The sequence below is a fragment of the Hippocampus comes genome, unplaced genomic scaffold (assembly GCF_001891065.2).
Source record: "Hippocampus comes isolate QL1 unplaced genomic scaffold, H_comes_QL1_v1.1 scaffold317, whole genome shotgun sequence".
NCBI lineage: Eukaryota > Metazoa > Chordata > Actinopteri > Syngnathiformes > Syngnathidae > Hippocampus > Hippocampus comes.
In genome coordinates this window covers 1,073,119-1,093,322 of record NW_017805531.1, presented here as the reverse complement: position 1 = coordinate 1,093,322, position 20,204 = coordinate 1,073,119, and the positions used below count along the sequence as shown (strand labels likewise).

Below are 20,204 nucleotides of genomic sequence, written 5' to 3'. Positions count from 1 at the left end.
GCCGCTTCGCCGGCCTTCTTTTGACGCTGCTTTCTTCTCGTTTCGTATTGCAGACGCAGGGTTTTATCTTTTCTGGGCACCGTGTAAATGTAGGCAAACAAAAGGAATCCGACCCCCCACCCCCCACACCCTGTTTCCTTTTGACGCACCTGTCAGTCCGGTTGACATGACAGCAGCGCGGAGCCGGGAGCCGAGCAGCAGCAGCAGCAGCAGCAGCAGGATCGAGGAGCCTCCGAAGAAAGGAGTCTCCGGACGCACGGCGGAGAATCTGCATCAGCATCATCATCAACAACCTCGGGGAGGCCGGATTGCAGTTTGTGGGGACGAGCGCCAAGGGCAGTGCGGCAGTCAGGAGGCTCACCAGGGGGAGGAGGCTGCAGAGATCTGTGATACTTCCTCCCCAGTCCCTACTGCACTCTCACCTCCACGTCACCCCCAGTATTTGCCCATGCACGCCGCTTTTACATTTAATGAATGGTGACTGGTTCTACAGACAAGGGTGTAACCTGCATGGGACTGATGTGCATGCTGGTCAGGTGTCATTTGCTCCCTTGTTTATTGCTCGCTCTGCTGGTCACCTGCACGATGGGATGTATTCAAAGCATCGCGTGCAAGCCCCGCATCAGACGGGAGAATATCGTGGTGTATGAGGTGTCAGCCTCAATCGACCAATGCCCCACCATCATCGAGGAGAATTCGCCCATCGTACTTCGCTACAAGACGCCGTACTTCAGGGCCTCGGCGGGAGTTGTGATGCCACCAGTGCCCCGGAATGAAACTTGGGTGGTGGGCTGGATCCAAGCTTGCACCCAAATGGAGTTCTACAACACATATGCTGATATTGGCATGTGAGTATCCAGTAATCTCTACTCGTCATTCACAATTCCCCCAGTACAGCGCGTCTGACTTGAACTGTCCCTAGGTGGCAGAATGAGCAGCACAACTGAAGGAAAAAGTGTGCCAAAACGTGGTTTTGGTTTTTAATTATACAAAACATACATGACATCTCTATTTAAATAGCGCTTTCACGGCAGCGGATCTAATGATGTCATTTGCTGTATGTTTTTATAAATTCTAATATTATAGAGTGCTATTTTTAACAAAAACATTACCAATGCGGTTGTTGTTTTGAAAGAGGCTGGAATGAATTAATGGTATTACAAGTCAATTCAATGGGGAAAATTGATTCGCTGTACGAGTAAATAATTAAGGAACGATCTTGGTCACAGAACAAATTCAGCTCGTATGTCAAGTTACCACTGTAAATGGTGTTATGTACATTGAAGTGATACATTTTCATTGAGATGCAAGCTCTGTATGTCGGGAAGGACCTCTGTTTAGCCAGCGTTGGTCATAAAAGATTCGGGGAGTCTTCCCCACCTGCGCGTGTACCTGTGCACTTCCATTTCGTTTTTTAACAAATCTGATTATCTGCAAGTCATTTATTTTTAAGGGTAATCTTATAAAATCAGTTTGAAATCCAAATCAAAAAGTGTATTGGGATCACCGTCAATTACTCACAATTTTCTGACCACTGAAGGGCTCGGTCCTGATTACCGATTATCGTATCGCAAGGAGGTTTTGTTTTGATATGCACGTCACCCAATTTGTGTCTTTTCCTCTTTTTCCTGCCACAAGGTCCAGCTGGGAACTACCGGAGCTGCGGGAGGGTAGGGTGAAGGCTATCAGCGACTCGGATGGAGTCAGCTACCCGTGGTACGGCAACACCACCGAGACGGTCACCCTCACCGGTCCCACCTCCAAACCGTCCCGCCTGACTGTCAGCATGAACGACAACTTCTACCCGAGCGTGACTTGGGCCGTTCCCATCAGCAACAGTAACACGCCCATGCTCACCCACATCACCAGGGATCAGAGCTTCATCACCTGGCTGGTGGCCATGAACTCCATCACCAAGGTGCGACAAACGAGTAGGAAACCGGCCCGTCTTAAACTGCATCCATCCAACCATCTATTTTCTCTAGCACTAGCCATTATAACTGAAACCTTATCAAAAAGTCAAAAATAACGGTTTATTCACCTGTTGTTTAAGTTACTATAATGAGGGGTTTGGTAACAAGAAAATGCTTCCAGTATCACTCATCTTTATTACAAATGATCATTTTCAATTTTGGTACAGATTTTAGCAAGCATCATGAAAGCTGACATCTTTGATTTGCTTTCGCGGGCCACAGAAAATGATATGGCCGGCCAGATCCGGCACCCTGGGCCTTGAGTTTGATACCTGTGATGTAGACAATCGGGGGTTGAACTGATTAGTCGACTAGTCGAGCTAGTCAAGGTGCCGATTTGACCACACCGCATTCAGAGCAAGCCTTCTCATCATTTAATGTTGAGACTGAATATTACGAGTATAACGGAGACTGATTTGAATCATAGCCTTATTTATTTAAAAAAAAAATAATAGTAGTAAAAATAAAGAGCTGCGATAATGTTGCACAACTGTGCACACCCTCTTATAACTGCCATGTGTTTGACAAAGTCATGTTATAAGCTTAGCTTAATTTACCCCAAATAAGCTCCACATGTTCAAGTTGGCTTTTTTTATTGGCAGTTTTTGCTTTCTAGCAGAAGCCTGAACGTCAATACCCCGAGATGTCACGTTTGGCGACTGGTCTAGACAGGAACAGCAGGTCGGGCCAATATGCAAAAACAGGTTATGTGTTACATTACTCGGCATACATTGACCCCCATGTAGGACATATTGTTGGTTAAACTGCCATTGTGTCGTCTCAAAGGTGGATTTGGCGCAGGAGACAGACAAGTGCTTGGCAGCCCATACAGTCACAGAAAATGAATTTCATTGTTTCATTATTCGTTATAAATCTGAATCGGATCACGGATGGGTTATAGCACGGGTGTCAAACTCATTTTTGTCGCGGGACAGATTTTAGTTAGTTTCCCTTGTAGGGCCGTTACGACTGAAACCATATGAAGAAGTCAAGAATAACAGTTTATTCACCTTTTGTTTAAGTTACTATAATGAGGGGTTTGGTAACAAGAAAATGCTTACAGTCTCACTCATCTTTATTACAAATGATCATTTTCAATTTTGGTACAGATTTTAGCAAGCATCATGAAAGCTGACATCTTTGATTTGCTTTCGCGGGCCACAGAAAATGATATGGCCGGCCAGATCCGGCACCCTGGGCCTTGAGTTTGATACCTGTGATGTAGACAATCGGGGGTTGAACTGATTAGTCGACTAGTCGAGCTAGTCAAGGTGCCGATTTGACCACACCGCATTCAGAGCAAGCCTTCTCATCATTTTATGTCGAGACTGAATATTACGAGTTTAACGGAGACTGATTTGAATCATAGCCTTGTTATTTATTTAAAAAAAAAAAACTTTTGAGAAGTGTCATAAAAATAAAGAACTGAGATAATGTTGCACAATTGTGCACACCCTCTTATAACTGCCATGTGTTTGTAGTTAGAATTAACCAAACAAATTCAAAGTCATGTGATAAGCTTAGCTTAATTTACCCCAAATAAGTTCACCATGTTCAAGTTGGCTTTTTTTATTGGCAGTTTTTTGCTTTCTAGCAGAAGCCTGAACGTCAATACCCCGACTCCACTGTCAGCGAAGGCTTCAACAAAGCTAACGGTGGTCCCCCGCATGACGCATCTCGTTGTTTCCGCCCTCTCCTCTTTCAGGAACGGATTGTACTGCAGACGGTCCGGTGGCGCATGCGGGTAGACATTGCTGTCGACCCCGACATGCCGCTGGGCTCCCGGGCCACCCTGGTAGGTCGGCCATATCAGGAGCAGCCACACATCCTCAACTATCAGGAGCCCATCCCTCCCAACGCCCTGGGGAGGCCGAACGCCAATGATGCCCAAGTGCTAATGTGGAGACCGCGGCGAGGAACACCACTCGTCGTCATACCGCCAAAATGAGAGACTTCCAAAAAAAAAAGAAAAATTAAAGTCATTGTTACTTCATGCCAAAACAGAAGATGAGGGTGATCGAGCCAACAAAGGAACTGTTGCGTGAAGCGTCAGCGTCGACGGAGATCTGGTGTTGCGTCAAGTGTTGTTTGGCCAAGAGCTGCAATTAGAAATCTTTGCCAGCGTTTTTACAAGTGAACTCTTTTTAGATGCACCGGTAGAGGAATTTGACCCCCCCCACTGACGAGAACTGCGTCCCGCATCCTCATGTAGATCTTTATTGCATGCGATGAGAGTGAGCAAAACTGTCATTGAAAAGCCGTAAGGCTCGCAATTGTTTTGTATTTCCGAAAGCCTTTGTGATCGAGACGTCACATCGGCCAAAAGCAAACCGCAGGCTGATGATACCTCTTTAGTGCCATCGAAGGCCTTCATCAGCACACTCATCACCAGAGTTCAAGAATGTATTCAGATGATTTAGGACACCTAAGTATTATATGAATCTTTTGAGTTAAGATCGTGACTATTATTGCAACAAGTCGGTGTGAAACGGACAAACAAAAAGACATCTGCTGGAGTTTATAGCACAATGACTTCATCGGGGAAACATTTTGTGTCCAATTGTAACCGCATCGGCGACCCTATTGAGGATTTTATTCACGATGCTTCGAACGGGAGCGCTGGGAATGACACGGAACGGTGTCAGATGGCAAATTTAAAACAAAAGTGTCATTGCACGTCATATTTGTTACATGTGAAATGAGACTAAATGACTGAAATAGTCGAGGGAATGTGGGCCTAATCAGGCCAGCTCATCTTGCAGCGCTACGTGCAAGGTACATCTAATGTATTTCCAGACAATCAGGGAATCTGACTCTCCTCCTCTTATTTCAGAGTGGAATTCCTGAAAAAAGCAGAACATATTCTGACAATGATAAAATCATTGTTCACATATGGCACAGTCGCTGTGTAGCAGTGGTTTTTGTGTGGATAATTGCCAACGAGAGCCTCTTCCCGTGTCACCGTTCCGGTCCGGTTCGCGCTGCGCTCCGTCCACGTCTCTGCCCGCCACTCCACAAACAAGCCACATGGCCGATTCCTCCATCTGTGCTTCTCTCCAGGTTCATGTCTCATCCTCCCATCTGCCTCCTTACACGCTTGTATGTCCACCTCAACACACACAAGCACACACTACCTCCATTCCAACCTGCTCATTTGCTCTGAAGGCCACAACTATGCAAAGGTTGTCTGAGTGTATAAAAAAACAAACACCAAATCTGACAAAATATCAGTTTCACTTCTGTTATCATCTTCAGTTATTTGTAAGGGCATTTGCTGAATAAAATGGCCATTACAATCATGTAAATATTCAAAGGATGCTATGGCAGGCTTTATTGATTCATCGTGGATCGTGTTGCTACACCGCGACTGCAACATTTGTCTGTTGCTATAGAGACCGCTTTGGGTTTTTCAGAGTGCACTGGAACTACAGAACAATTCTCAAAATATTCAATGATATGTATGTATGTATGTGTGTGTGTGTGTAAGAGAGAGAATAGGCCCCACCTCTGAAGTATCAGGGCAAAGCTCAGTAAGTCCCTGTGAAGTGAAAATAAAAAAAATGTCATATTCATTTGACACACCACACAGTGAAGAGTGTTGTCAGCAAGCCTGTAACATTTTAATCAATAAAAAAAAATAAATAAATGCAGTAAGTAAATGGAACGAGCCTTCAGAATCGTGCAAAATCAAGCCACTCTCTCAACTCTCAGATCAAATACGTTCGTGCATCGAGCGTTTTCCTTATGCCTATATAGTCCACCAAGTCGAAGCACAAGGACACACAGTCATGAGTGAAAGGCGGTGTTCAATTGTGTGACCGACGACATCATCCGCAAGGGAAGATCTTGCAGCTCACCTGTATTAACGCACTTTGCACGCCCAGATGACATGCACGGACCACCCCAAGTCTATTTCTGCTTCCGCAATGTCAAGCCCTCAAGAACGGCATGCACGCTGACTGCCCGGATTTTAATGCAAATGAGGGATGCCACTACGATTGTCCGGGAGTTGGCTCGGTTTCATCCCACAACAGTAGACAATGGCGCAAACACACTCTTATAATTTAATTAAACACATCAAGCTGGTCTCTAGATTGTGGCATCCAGGTAAGAGGCCCTTTTTTTTTTCAGAAAATGGATGGATGGATAGCCATGCAAAAAAAAAAAATGCCGGCAGTTCTTTACAGTGGAGAAATAAATATCTGAATTCACTTTACGAGCTCTTGAAATCATTTGTTCCAACACAAGAACATTCATTTGGAAATTAGTAACACCGCAATATGTGATAGCTTTTGTCTCAAAACTCTTTTTTTCACCTGGATCTTTCACAAGTATTTTTCTTTGTCATTCCTCCACTGGAATGAAGCTTAGTCAAGATTTTTCGAGATTCTGTGATAAAATTGAAATATCCAGGCAAGTCCTGTTGTCTCTATAGGCTACCACATTACTTCATTATAGCGTTGTCTTGATTTCACAATGTGTGTATGGATGTGCAACAACTGTTTTTTTTTTTCATTCTTTGGGCAAAGTTGCAGTGATGCAGGGGCATATCTGTTCAGAGTCATTGCAGATTGTCAGTAACAGTTTTTTTCTTTTTTCACTTCATCGCAATCCACAGAGTCCTGCTCCGTTTGCGTTTTGCTGGCAGTGGGTCTTCTCTCCTTTATACTTTTTCAGCGCTGCCGCTGGCAGGTTTGTGCTCATAGCCGTACAAAAATGTGGCTGCAATAACCAATGCTGCCCCTGAGAAAAACATCCTGACAAGCAGCAGGAGATAACAGAGGGAAGAGAAAAGAGTGACAAATGTGTTACAAACACATGTATACAGTCGGAACTGGGCAACATCCTCAACAGTCATTTGCAATTCAAATCACTCAAAGGCTTGTGTCATTAGCATGCATGTAATTACCCGGTCGGGTTGAAGTCTCCCAACAGAAAATATGAGATCAGCATGGACACGATGATGGACAGAGAGGTGGCGAACCCTTTCAGAATGTTGTCGGCATATTTCATGACCAAAGCTACCACCAAGCCTCCCAAAGCCTGCGGGCACACAAAACAGTGTTTCAAAGCAACTTGTGGGAGGAACACACACACACACACACACACACACACACACACTCACACACACACACACACACACACACACACACACACTTCTGAACAGCAAACTATGCAAATGAGCAGTGAAGTACCATGTTACACTCAGGGGACCCTTATTGAGGGTTTAGATAGACAGATAGAGATAGCAATGCTTATTATTCATTTTTTTCATCATGTGAATAGGAGGTCTGTTGTAAATAATGAATGAATGAATAAATAAATGGAAGATGTCTTCACTTAAACCAAAATGCGAGGGGATTGGTCAGAATGTTCCTATGCCCAAATATGGTCAATTTCATATTTGTTTTTCACAAATGTTTATAAATCGGGCAGTCCCCACGTGAGTCTGTTATTATTTAATGTGTAGAAAATGGTTTGCTGTCATTGGCAGTGAAATGTTAATGCATCAGTCATGGAGAAAGACAAACTTAATATTATCATGTTTCAAAGTTTCATTTCAGTATATGCTTGATTGACCTCGAACGCTATGTTCTCACAACTTGGACACAATGGAGCACACAGAAAAAAGGGCCAACTTGAGCTGAATGAAGCCAAGGCCCCATTAACTGATAAATAGACAGGAAGGTTCAACTCCGGGAGAGCAGCATGACCAGATGTCCTTCAGTTTGTTACAGTGTCTCAATTCATGCGAAATCTAGCCATTGTATTTACAAGGTATCCATTGTTTGCACTGGAAGATGTTTTGGCCTCCAGGTGTCCACTGAGGGGCATATCGGTGGGCTGGGCTGGGAAGCGCGACATGCCAATAAGGAGGAATGTTTTTCTGATATGTTACTTGTATTTTGCATATCCTGTGAATAAACAGTGGTCAGCGGGGGTGCGAAGGTGGGGTTTTCGATCTGAGAGGCAACACGACTTGTGCTGCCTTCGAGGAACTTCACCCCTTTGCTGATCAGCAAAAGACAATCTGTTCCTGAGTTGAGTCGAGTCTTTTCATTCAAAGTTCAAAATATTCGGGTGAATTCCCTGACAATCAGATAGCTAGCTAGCTAGCTGAATAGACAGCTAGCTAACTAGCTAGCTCGCTAGTTAGCGAGCTAGATAGACAGACAGAGGGGGAGAGAGAGAGAGAGAGAGAGAGAGAGAGAAAGAGAGAGAGAGAGAGAGAGAGAGAGAGAGAGAGAGAGAGCTAAGATTAAGATTAAGATATCCTTTATTTGTCCCACACTGGGGAAATTCATTATTATTCAACAAATACTTTGTAAAGCAGGGCATACTTTATCAAATAGAAGTACCAAAGCAAAAGGAAGAAAAGGAAAAAGTGAACTCTCCTACCTGCAAGACAACCACTGTGCAAGTGATCTTGTTGTAGCCTTGAAACATTCCAGACTGTGCCACTCGCTCGCCGTCATACACCATCATTCCGAGTGTACTGAACACAAACCCGAACAAACCTGCAGGAAACAATTGATCATGTGGATGTTTCTATCCCACTTTGATTACGTGAGATCACCTCAGTTTAAAAACAAAGAAACACTTCCATATATTTTATAGTCAATACTGGCTGTAGCCTTTAAATTAAACTTGTCGAAGTCATATAGAGCAGTCGCACAGTCAAGAAACACAATGACTTCATCTGCTGATGTTTGTACTTCACATCCATAAAAACAATACAGTACACACAAAACTGTCTATTCTTCATCATTAAAAAGCCGCTGACAAAGGAATCATGTGCTCACCCAGTTGTACGTTACGAACCCACAAACTCTGTTTCGCCTCCTTGAGAATTTTCTCAAAGTAAACTCCAGCAAAGCCACTGAAAATGCATGCCGTCAGCACAGCCATCAGACCTACAAACTGGAAGCTGGCGGAGAGAACTTTTTCTTCGGAATCGCCGACAGATGCCGTGGGCCACTGCAGGGGTTTCAGGAAAAAAAAAAAAAAATCGGATTAATTTGTGACTACAGTGAGGAGAGAATATTTAAAAGCTACGCCTGAGTGTTTCTACAGTTTTTCTGACAACCTGCACTAAAGTAACACCAGCCAAGAGGAGGAGAAGGGACAGCCATTGATTGGAAACCAGCCTCTTGCCCAACATGGAGACGGAGAACAGCGCTGTGGTCAAAATCTTCAACTGGTACGTGACCTACATGAAAGACAATTCACACTTGTTACGCTATCTTGGATCATCTCGTTAGTCGTGATTTGGACAAGCTTTGCTTTATCTTTGGACTGAGTTTGGTCAGCATGCGTTCTATGCTAAGCATGAACCATTTCAGAAACTACTGTACGGTATGCGGCCGTGATTCTCAAACATTGTTATGAGTGCCACTCGTAGTACACGGGCGCTCAAGTGTGAAGCAAAAAATTGCTGATTAAATACAACTGAACTGCCCAAGTGCAGTTCAGTTGTATTTAACTTCTCTTCAATACATTTGTATTTACTCTTTAAACCGGTTGTTTTTATAGAGATATATACAGTCATACCTCATTTCAACATAACCTGTTTATGTTTTCACCTCTATAAAGTTCAAATTTCAAAGTAGATAAGACTATTGAATGGCAATCCCCTTCAATCCTGCTTTTTATTCCTACAGAAAGCAATGACTGAAGGTTCATTTTATAATGGTTCGTGGTTATTTGTTTATTTTTATTTTTTGTACTGTACTTCATTCACAAGCCACCAAATTGTCCTTTGTCATTTAGTGTGCAGACATTTGGGCTCAGCACTCCGTACTTAAACAGAGGACACATTTTCACACATATGCAGCTCACAAAAACGTTCACTGTTGCAGTGAAGTGGCACGTGGGTAACCTGATAGGTGGTTGCGTCCAGGTTGGATAAAGCAACATAGAGTAGATTGTTCTGCAGTGTGTAGATCCCTGCAGGGATGGCCAGCTTCATGGTCTCCAGAGGCTTACTCAAAATCTCCTCCGTCAAGAGCTGGTTCATGGCCCGCACACTGAAATCTACCCGATACAGAGACAGTCTTGTCAGCTCACCGCGGAGCGAAGACACAGTCAGGTACTAACGTAGATGTCAACAATTTTTTGGTCCCACATCCACAATATAAAATTATATATATATACAAAGTGAATCGCGACATGACGAGAGACGAATGTACTCACTCTTTTCCATCAAGACCAGAAGGGTGCAAATGATGATCTTGATGACCTCAGCGGACACGACGGCGGACGAGGTGAGGTAGCGGGAGCCATCTCCCGTCAGAGTGCGGGAGTAGCGCATGATGAGCACCAGTGAGGTGGTCTGCAACACGAGAACCCCCAGAAACATATACTTCATCCTCCTAGAATGCGTGGAGGACATCATGACGGGAGACTCTCCCTTGGGAGATTCTGGAAGATATTTTGGGAAAAGTAAAAAACAAAAAAAAAAAACAAAACCCTCAGCTTGGGGGGGGGGGGGCATCCCCGCTTGTGTTGTCAATGAAATGCTCAAAACATTGCTTACATAAAATAGAATTTGTTTTTAACGTGCAACAGGCTATCGTCAACCGCGGTCCGATTATCTCCATGCTGTGAAACAGGTAAAACTCGACTTGTGGCGATGGTTGAAAGAACCAGGTCGATTTTCCTGTTGTCTTTCATGGCATAAACCTGTTTCAACGTTGGATTTTGGTGTAACATGACGCAGATTCGTCTGGTGCGAGAGCTACCCTGCTGGTAAGAGCAAATGAATGAATGAATAAATCAATAAAGACTTCAAAGGCTAAAGTAGCATTTTGACAGAATAAGAGGTATGGCTCGTATGCACACTGACCTCTTTGTGGAGCAGATCTGTTGAGGGGCACACAATCCCCCGTGTGTACCTTATGTTTATCTTTATGTATAGCACCTCCAAACAAACACTGCCTTCACTCCATTTGCTGCTGTGAATTGGGAATTTCTCCATTGCAAGACTAATAAAGGTTTTCTTATCTTATCTCTTTCCATACATTGAAAAAACTGCTCACTGTGACTGTGAAGCAGCGCACACGGGCTCCGTCGGCACATGCTAACATGTAGCCGGATGGAAGACTCCACAGAATATTTCAACTTTCCAGTGAGCTTGTCGCACATTAACTCATGACGAGTTCACAAATGTAAACAGTGCTTTAAATTGCAGTTGGGATCTGGAAAGGAGTTGAATCAAACTTTCCCTGTTCATGTTAAAACGTTAGAAGGAAGAACACTGTGGTTCTGCGACTGTGCTGTACTATCAGAACAGATTTCAAAGCTTCTTTCCAAAGCGACATCAATGGAAATGCAAGTAATCAGTTTCAGCCTCCCCCCTCCGACCCCCAAAAAAATGTTTGTACTTTTTTTTTAAATCATGGAAAATAGCACTTAACATAATCCAATAGAGTGTAAAGATATTTCACAATTTGTGCCTCATGATTAATTCGTTGGCTCCTTCTTGTGTGAGATTTGGCCACCAGGGGTCAGCATAAGAGGGATAGTCATGAAGATAAACGAAGAGGGCTTTCACGACTATTTTCTGTGACACTATAAATAGTAATATTATGATATGCCAGTGAGTATTGTTATATTGTCTGTCTATGTGAGTTGCTGCAGCATTTGTGTTCACATATTAATTGATGAAAGCGTAACACCACCACGCCGATGCTACTCATGAGCTGGTCTATGGCATTTCCCATTATGTGTTAGCATTACCTGAGCAGACTTTGAGGCAAAGTTATGTGGTTGTTTTAAATACAGTAAACATATTTTTTTGTTTTGTGTTTACTTGGACAGTCAACTTCAACTGGAAGTGTCCTTTAGCCACTTGAAACCTCTTTTTGGGAGGGGAGAATTTATCACTATCTGCCAAACCTCTGCTTGTTGTGAAATGAGTTGAGTTGGTTAAAATCTTTGTTGGGGTAATTTGCATGAAAGGGAGTTGACCAAGACAAATATTGAACCTTTCATCATCACCAGGATATAAATCCTTTAGAGCCGTGATTCTCAACAAGTGAGATGGAAACCATTATGAGTCGGTTGCAGACAGGTCGTAAAAAGGTGCAGGTGGTGCTTATTTTAAGACGCTATATTGAACGAGTTCCACACAAGAAGGCAGGCGCAGTTACAGCCGGATCGGATTGGATTGTTTCATATTTATGTGCTACAAGTGTTATGACTTTTCTACTTTGTTCGCATACAGTAGGTTAGTGATAGAGCCCGTTCCGACTTTTGGGGGCTTACGTAAACTCAGGAGAAAATATTTAACGTGCAAAATAACCTTAGCTTGAAAGGCATGTCTCCGAAAAATTCTAACTTGGGTTTTAATCTAGCCTCTGTTATTATTTTTTGAGCTATGCATATATAAATATGCTATTCATGTTTACAAGGGCTATTTAAGTATAAGCAACATAATAAGTGTAAATGGTTGGACGTTAAAAAAATTAAACAATGAAAAGGCCTTTTGTGACATTCATATGGAAACTTAAACTGTTGAACATCCAACTCGAGCGCGTTACCTGGAGGAGGAATGAGTGTGGGAAAGACTCTGGGGACGCTCATTCACTGGAGAGTGGTGATGTCCTCTTCTCTTCGACAAGATGTAGCTTTAAAAGTTGCAGCACCCAACATCCTGCATGCGGAGCCAAGTCAAATCCTCCTCCCATAGACGCTCTTCACAGTTTTTATGGACGCAGGGTTGGAACCTCCCTCTTGAAATCCGGTTTGAAGCCCTGCTGTCAGTCACACGATGAGCGGAGGCGTTCTCTAGTGGACACATTTATATTTCAGCAATGGCGTTTTCATCATGCTTTGACATCCATACTAATATGAACACTAAATGTTACAAATGAGGCAAAACTGTGCAGTCGTTGATATCTCTGCACTACTACGCTACTGGTGGAGATGATCTAGGATAATGTTATGAAACCATGCAGTTGATCTCACAGAATGCAGTTTGTGCAGTTTTGCCTCATTTGTCTTATTAACATGCCAAAGTTGTCCTACTAGTGAGGACGAAGGAGAAAATGACTTTGTCCTACAAGTAACGGCATTATATGACATTTCTGCGTACTTTTAGCGCTTTTTAACCACCTTGATGACTTCAAGTCTTTCTGCGGGGAAACTGACTATGGGCACGGGCCAACCATTGCGCTTCCCTGCAATAAATGCTCCAAAGGCTTTGCGTAGTTGTACTCATCACTGCATTTTGCCTTGATCTTGGAACTGCATGCTGTACTCCTAAGCAGTTGGTTTTCACAGTGTTTGATGATACCAATCTGCAAATAAATTGATTGTATTGAAACATTACATTTTTTCATCTATTCCTTGCAAGGTGAAGAGAGACGACACACCAATTGTAAAACTTAAACACAATGACGACCAGACTGTTGACAAATCATTGACCACTTTATTGCTGCCTTGCCCGCATACTGTAAATTCTGAAACATCCACTTGTGTTGTTATTGGTGTTCCAACGAGCAAGACTCAGTGTGACAAGCTGACGTGGCACCATTACTTCACGTCACATCTCACCAGAGCAGTTTTCCCCTGTCCATTTTACAAACTGTTGGCTCTCATCTCCACAAATGGGGGATGAATCCGAGGGAAGAAGAAATGTTTTTTACGGGCCGGAGACGGAAGGGATCCTCGGCGACGATTGGGTGGAGAGACCGTTCACCGTGACACTGCAGGATCACGAAATCCTCAAGGGGAGGGAAAAGTTCACGGTAACAGATAAATTGTTATTTACAATGATAATGTAGTTATCTGGCAAAAATCGTATCTAGCTAACGTAACATAAGCAAAGGATGATGGCTCCTGGCATCTTGAAATGCTTACATAACTTGACACACAGTACGGGGCAATGGCCTTTGCGCCACAGGTTTACAAGATCCTGGTGATCGGGAGTCAGGGGGGCAGCTGGATAATCTTTAGACGATACGGAGATTTCCGCAGACTCCGAGACAAGGTGATGACCAGTCTCACGTAGGAGTATTCTAAAATCCAAGCCAATGCAGTACGATTTAAGAAAACAAATGATTTGTGAAGAGTGCGCACAAGTGGACAATGTCATATTATTCCTTTTGTATGTTGATTTTCGAAGCTCAAGGCTTTGTTTCCGAGCGTCCGCTTAGTTTTGCCTCCAAAACGTTGGTTCAAAGACAACTACGACGGGGAGTTTCTGGATGAGAGGCGGACTGGCTTGCAAACCTTTTTGCAGAATCTGACTTGCCACAATGACATCAGCAACAGGTATTGTGTGGCGAGAGAAAACGGGATGACTGTGTATCTGTGCCATATAAGGTTGAATTTTAAACAATTAAAAAAAACGAAAATCTAAACGTTCAGTGCCATATTCAGGTAAAAAAAAAATAATGTGTGTGACTAATTCAGACTTAAATTGGCATAGCGACATCATCGGGCATTTTGGCGCCATCTTGAGTTTGAATTAGATATGTTGAATTTTTGACAGAAAATTTTACGGTAAAAAAAATAAGTTAGAAATCGAAATTCAGTGTTGGATATTGAGGAGCCATTAGATTTCATGTTTTCATTTCGAACAGCAAATCCACGCGACGTGAACATCGCAGCCATCTGAGTTTGAACGTGAATTTCGAACACGGAATGGTTGGACCGTTAAACATTTCAATGTAAAAAAAACATTGTCTTAAATGTTATTGTATTATAATGTCTTCAATATTCAAACTCAAGATATATCTGTGCTGTCTTAGTTTTGTGTTAGACATTTAATGGTTAAAAAAAAAAAAGAGGACTTGGAATACATTGGAAATACACGATAAACTCACTCTTGATTTTTGTGTTGCCAGCGTTTCAGTCAGACAGTTTCTCTGTGTGAGTGAATCACCGGGCCCATTCGACAGTCTGGAAGAAAGCAGAGTCGGTTATCTTTCCTTCATTCTTGTCAAAGTTACAAAGTTCCATCGCCGGTATTAGGCTCGGTATCGTAAATACTACATCATTAAAATGGTTTCATGTTTTGCAGGCTTTCTGTGCCGCTCTGGAGGAAACGAACCATTACCTACAGAGGGAACTGATGGAAAAACAGAGAGAAGTTGAACATTTGAGGGAGACGCTGAATGAGAGGACGGACTACATCAACTTTTTGATGAAGAAACACGATTGCGTTTCCCTTCTCACAGAATCTCAAAAATCATCATAAAGCTATCAAACACGTGTTTCCACACACTACGTTGTTGCTCTCTGCTTCTTTTATTGCCCCACGGGTTTTCTAATCTGAATAGCTTTCATTTTTCTTTCACCTCAACTTCCCATCGATGTCCGCTAAGGGGCGCCAGAAGCCTCCACTCCACTGCAATTAAGGATTCATTCTTTCACAGGGGTTCCTGATCGAACTTTTTGGTTCCAGAGAGCCCTTTGGATGATATTTTTTGAAGAAACCAAAGTAATAAACAAAAACCCACGACAGAAGCACAAAGTTCTGAAAATCCCAATAAACTACAACATAAAAACCCCATGACAGTCAAACAACGATCCGAGTCGCAGTCCTTTTAAAACAAAAGGAGCTAATGACATGACGACAAACAGGTGCGACGCTGGACGAGCAGCCCTCCAACGCCACCTGTTGGTCACAAACGGAACAGAGCCATGCCAGTAAACTATGAAACGAAGTCAAATCTAATTTAAAAAACTGAATCATGACAGATGGCGTTCTTACGAAATGCACTTTAATGTGATACTGACCCAGCTAAAATGAACAAATTTGAAGTCAATATAAACAATGATTAGGAGTTCATAGAGCGTCCTTTTGTATAGCTATCCCCTTTCTTTCAGTTTAGTGCAAGAAATGATCTGCATGTCTTAACTGTCTTGAAATAATCTCAATACATAACCTTGGAACATCTGTCCCCGGTTTAATAAATTGTGGATGTGCAGTTTATTGGGACGTATTACAAACAGCCCCAAAGAAGAGCTGTGGGCAACAGTACAGATGTTTCAGATCATGAAAAAAAACCATGGCATTTCTCAGACGATTGATTAATCTTTGTTTTTGATCTTGTGTCGTGTGTTTGGCTTCACGTTTGGAAAGAATGACAGGTTTTTTTAGAGTGGGAAAGACAGCGAGAAAATCAACCACAAAGCTGTTGCTTTCATCATTGTATTGGATTGTACTTTCCCGTGTCTTGTCTTGTTGGAAGCACCTGATTTTTATCACCACTATTGAAATCGGGAAAATTCAATCGGAATTGTTGTCACGCAGCCAGCAAAGTAACTCCAGATGCTCTTTCCCAACTGCAGAGACACAAGACTCGTTGTCATATTTATGAATGAAAGACGATGACATCCACCACCACTGCCGGAGCTCAGAGTTTGTGTTATGGCCTCCGTCTATACACCAATCTGACGTCGGTAGTTGGAAGTAGACATGACGCGTCTCGTGAAAAATGTGGTCTAATTACCAAGCGGCAAGCTACACTAAGTGTATTTTTTTTCGCAGACACACGCAGCTTGGCACAGTCGGTATAATGTTTCGTCTACTTACAGCCACCAAAGTGTCACGTGTGCCGAGGCCGTGTCAAAAGAAACGCCTTCAATATCCCGGAAGTCGCACCATGGCGCAAAATATGTTTTCAAATTCCTGAACACGCTAAACAAGACTTGCACCAGCACAAATCAATCAAATCACATCAAGATGTGCAGCTGCACACAACTGTCTATGAAGAAGTATCATTTCCTCCTAACATTACTATTTTTTTTTGTCTCTGTCAACCTTAAAAAATCTAAAGTTGCTACGGTAACTGTAGGACTACTTTTTACAGCTTTTTAATTTCTGTAACATTTTGGATGAGACGTGTTAGATGGGGGGGGGCATGTTGCTTTTAATAAATGAAAAATTACGAAATTGAGACTAGGATGACCAGCAAATTATAACACACACACACACACACACACACACACACACACACACACACACACACACACACACACACACACACACAAAACCTAAGAGGTAACATTTCCGGTGATGATTATTATAAATAATTTTGATCCTAATAAGCACAAAATTGGCCACATTTTCTCTTCATATTGTTCATGGTACCGAGGGCAACCTCGTGCTCTTCACCAGGCATCGTTCCCTGAAATCTGTGGAGCAGGTGGGTGGAGCCTCGAAGTCGAGTCAAGGCTAAATTGAATCTCCTCAAAGGAGCGAAACCTACTCATCAAGTGAGCAACAGCGAGAGGGCCGCCAGTCTTGGCTGTTGAGGAAACTATTGTGGTGGCAAGGAGCCTTTCATCCATAAAATCTCACCATCATGAGAAAAATCAGTCTGAACGGGAATTACCTTTGCTTGTTGCTGCTCGTCGTCCCACTGTGCTTTGTGGTGGACGCCAAGAAAAGTTTGAGGCAGCGGGACATTGATGCAGGTCAGAATGACACACTATCTATCTATCTATCTATCTATCTATCTATCTATCTATCTATCTATCTATCTATCTGTCTGTCTGTCTGTCTGTCTGTCTGTCTGTCTGTCTGTCTGTCTGTCTGTCTGTCTGTGGGAGGAATCGCACAATAAAGGGAGAAATATTAGACTTCATACTTCTGCTGGTTGTTTTCCACCGTGTAAAGTTAAACAGGCCTTCAGGCGTCGTGATCATATAACTGTTCTCACGAGTAGTCAAAGAAATTTACTGTCTTTATATTTGTGACGTTATTGCTTCGATGCAACGCTTTCATCATTCTAACATGCGCGATGCCGCACTTGACTTATCGACAAAGTGATAATGTGTGAAACCAAAACAATTGTGGGGTTGCCGGGTGAGAACAAAACAAAACAAATCAACAAACAAAAAGCGCAATGCTTATGATTTATTTTTTTCATCATGTGAATAGGAGGTCTGTTGAAAAAAAAAAAATTAAAGATGTCTTCACTTAAACCAAAATGCGCTGGATACTTCCTATGCCCAAATATGGTCTTTTTTTTCAAATATGTTTGATTGTTCAATGGTGAAAATAGCTTGCTGTCATTGACAGTGAAATGTTAATGCGTCAGATATAGGTTTGCACAGATTATGCTTTTTTTTTGGGGGGGGGGGGTGTCTGGGAGGAAACCGGAGTACCAGGAGGCCGTAGCCTGTATTCGAACCCCCAACCTCTGCACTGTGAGACGGATGTGCAAACCGGTCAACCAACATGGTGCTACACAATGTTTAATAAATAAAAATATTTTTCCCCCTCCTGAAAAGATGGGAGGATTCTGGTTAATAGCACTGATATCAAATATAAGCATTTAATTTTTTTGTCTTTTCCCACAGTTTGGACCAGAAGACTATTTGCAAGGCAAAAGATCTCAACGCCAATGGAGACTCGCAGTTTGGTACGTTTTTTTTCTCTCACTCACTTATAATTTGAGCAGTTCTTGCATGTCGTCCCCTGAAAAGACATTAAAATAAATGTGAGGGGTGTACTCAACTTCTGTGAGATTCTGCCTGTATTTTCAACAGCAGATTGAATTTTAAATCATAAGTCTTGAAACATACTGACAACCAAATGTTAAAAGGACTTGGTGAAGAAAAATGTGAAGAGAACACATCAATTGAACTAGCATCATTAATTTGTTTCACACGCGTTCTCGAACAAAACAGCACACTATCATTCCAGCTTTCTGATCATTAAAATCGAGTCACGTTTCAAAAGTGAACTTTGCGGCCATTTACAAAGCTCGCTTTGGGCGATTTTTCAGAAATGCAAGTCAGAGGTCTCGGCGCCCGTGCGTCGCTGCAGCCCCCCGCGGGGGAGCTGCTCTTCCAGCGACCCGTGCTGCGGCCCCTGCTCCTTCTGCCATTGTCGATTCTTCAACGCCATCTGCCGCTGCTGGAAGATTAAGCCTCCATGTTTGGGGAGGAGGAAAATTCCATGCACGAGCTTCAAGTAAACATCATGTTCCCATGTGGCGCACAGCAAGAAGAATGAGAAATTATCAGGCAAAGCTCCTTGATCAAAATATCTTGTGTTGACATTGTAGGGATAATGATTATCGGTAATTTGATAATGTGATGCAGAGTGGATCGAAAAATTCTACACCCCCTGGTTCAAATGTCTGGTTTGTGTGATGTACAAAATATTCCCCTGCCCCCTTAATGTTAACGATAATCTGTACAACTCAATTGAAACGGATATATTTTATATGGGGTGAATAGAAATAAACTGATGAGTTGGTTGCGCAAGTGTGTACAACCTCTTAGAACTGGTAAATGTTCAGGATTAAGGGGGGAGGGGGCACACAACCGTTCGTGGGTGGTGGGGTGTCCTCCAAGGGCCCACTTTACGACACAGATGTGCTTCCGACATGTTGAGACTCACATTTAAAGGGAACGAAAGGAGCCGCTTTGATTACCTATTAATCAAGTGACCACTCCCGCAGAGATGCAGCCTGCCCACTCGCAGATCCACCAGCCTGTGCCTGTCCATGAAATTAGCATTATATGGTGTAATCCGTCTCCGTGCAGAGTGCCGTGCAAAATTTTACGCCGGTCCCAAAAATTGATTGCTTAGTCAAGAAACACCTGGCACCGTTTAAAGTACCTCTGATTCACTCCAAATGAAATTCATTTGTTATTCTTCCTGTTTCCGGGCATATTTTTGCTTTCGAGTAGAAGCGTTCCCTCCAGAGCCGCACCTGTCACAGATCATCCGACAACTGGCTGTTGGATTATTTCAACCTTGCTCACGACTTTTGTCTCCCAAGTGCCTGTTTATTCTAGACGTTCTTGACTTTTTGCCTCATAGCTTCTTGCCTCATAGTCAGTAGTAGTTGTTATTTCTCGGTTTGTATTTTCGTGGATTGATTGATTTACATTTATCTTTTTCCTTGCCTTTAGCAAGTGTTTTTTGGTTTGTGTCGTTTTGACGTGGTTCTTTGTCACCAACGTCATTTGTTCTACTTACTCAGTATTGCGTTTTTTGTGAATAAACCGTTTTGTGCAAAGACCTTATCCTTGTCTGTTGTTTGGAGGATCCACTCCTATCCGGATTATTCCGGAACCGGACAGAAATACTGAGAAACCAACTTTATAAGGTGAAGTGGCACTGTATATCTGTCAAATGTTTGAAGCAGACAGACGGGCCTTCATCATTTCTGTGAACTCCTTTGGGAGAGGCCTAAGTAGCTCGGACAGGAGTTCAGACTATATCCATCCTGCGGTAAACTTTATCTTGAAAGCCTGCAA

General features: G+C 42.8%; 4 protein-coding genes across 8 annotated transcripts; 3 read left to right on the top strand and 1 right to left on the bottom strand.

Moving 5' to 3' along the window:
* Positions 1-150: 150 nt before the first annotated feature.
* fam78ba (family with sequence similarity 78 member Ba) lies at positions 151-5,286 on the top strand. The gene is made up of 3 exons (XM_019877821.1): positions 151-848; positions 1,639-1,918; positions 3,679-5,286. Exons 1-3 carry the CDS (start codon positions 475-477, stop codon positions 3,919-3,921), a joined length of 897 nt encoding a protein of 298 aa, XP_019733380.1. The 5' UTR covers positions 151-474; the 3' UTR covers positions 3,922-5,286.
* Positions 5,287-5,569: 283 nt separating this feature from the next.
* slc35a3b (solute carrier family 35 member A3b) lies at positions 5,570-17,382 on the bottom strand. 5 transcript variants are annotated; one of them, XM_019877817.1, is made up of 10 exons: positions 17,321-17,382; positions 12,515-12,627; positions 10,568-10,718; positions 10,167-10,394; positions 9,853-10,007; positions 9,061-9,183; positions 8,777-8,951; positions 8,373-8,491; positions 6,883-7,016; positions 5,570-6,730 (listed from the first exon to the last, which is right to left on the bottom strand). In XM_019877817.1, exons 3-10 carry the CDS (start codon positions 10,683-10,685, stop codon positions 6,637-6,639), a joined length of 1,146 nt encoding a protein of 381 aa, XP_019733376.1. In that variant the 5' UTR covers positions 10,686-10,718; positions 12,515-12,627; positions 17,321-17,382; the 3' UTR covers positions 5,570-6,636. The 5 variants fall into 5 exon arrangements, with proteins under 5 accessions (XP_019733376.1, XP_019733377.1, XP_019733374.1 ...); XM_019877815.1 differs by lacking the exon at positions 17,321-17,382 and adding an exon at positions 14,804-15,003 and having other exon boundaries at positions 6,106-6,730; positions 10,568-10,715; XM_019877820.1 differs by lacking the exons at positions 10,568-10,718; positions 17,321-17,382 and adding an exon at positions 14,804-15,003 and having other exon boundaries at positions 6,106-6,730; positions 10,167-10,305.
* Positions 13,480-15,211, top strand: LOC109520531 (sorting nexin-16-like). Its single transcript, XM_019877824.1, has 5 exons — positions 13,480-13,723; positions 13,879-13,965; positions 14,101-14,249; positions 14,825-14,894; positions 15,001-15,211. The coding sequence occupies exons 1-5, from the start codon at positions 13,583-13,585 to the stop codon at positions 15,175-15,177; spliced, it is 624 nt and encodes a 207-aa protein (XP_019733383.1). The 5' UTR covers positions 13,480-13,582; the 3' UTR covers positions 15,178-15,211.
* LOC109520532 (agouti-signaling protein-like) lies at positions 17,197-19,970 on the top strand. The gene is made up of 3 exons (XM_019877826.1): positions 17,197-17,402; positions 18,291-18,352; positions 18,719-19,970. The coding sequence occupies exons 1-3, from the start codon at positions 17,291-17,293 to the stop codon at positions 18,908-18,910; spliced, it is 366 nt and encodes a 121-aa protein (XP_019733385.1). The 5' UTR covers positions 17,197-17,290; the 3' UTR covers positions 18,911-19,970.
* The last annotated feature ends 234 nt before the right edge of the window (positions 19,971-20,204 follow it).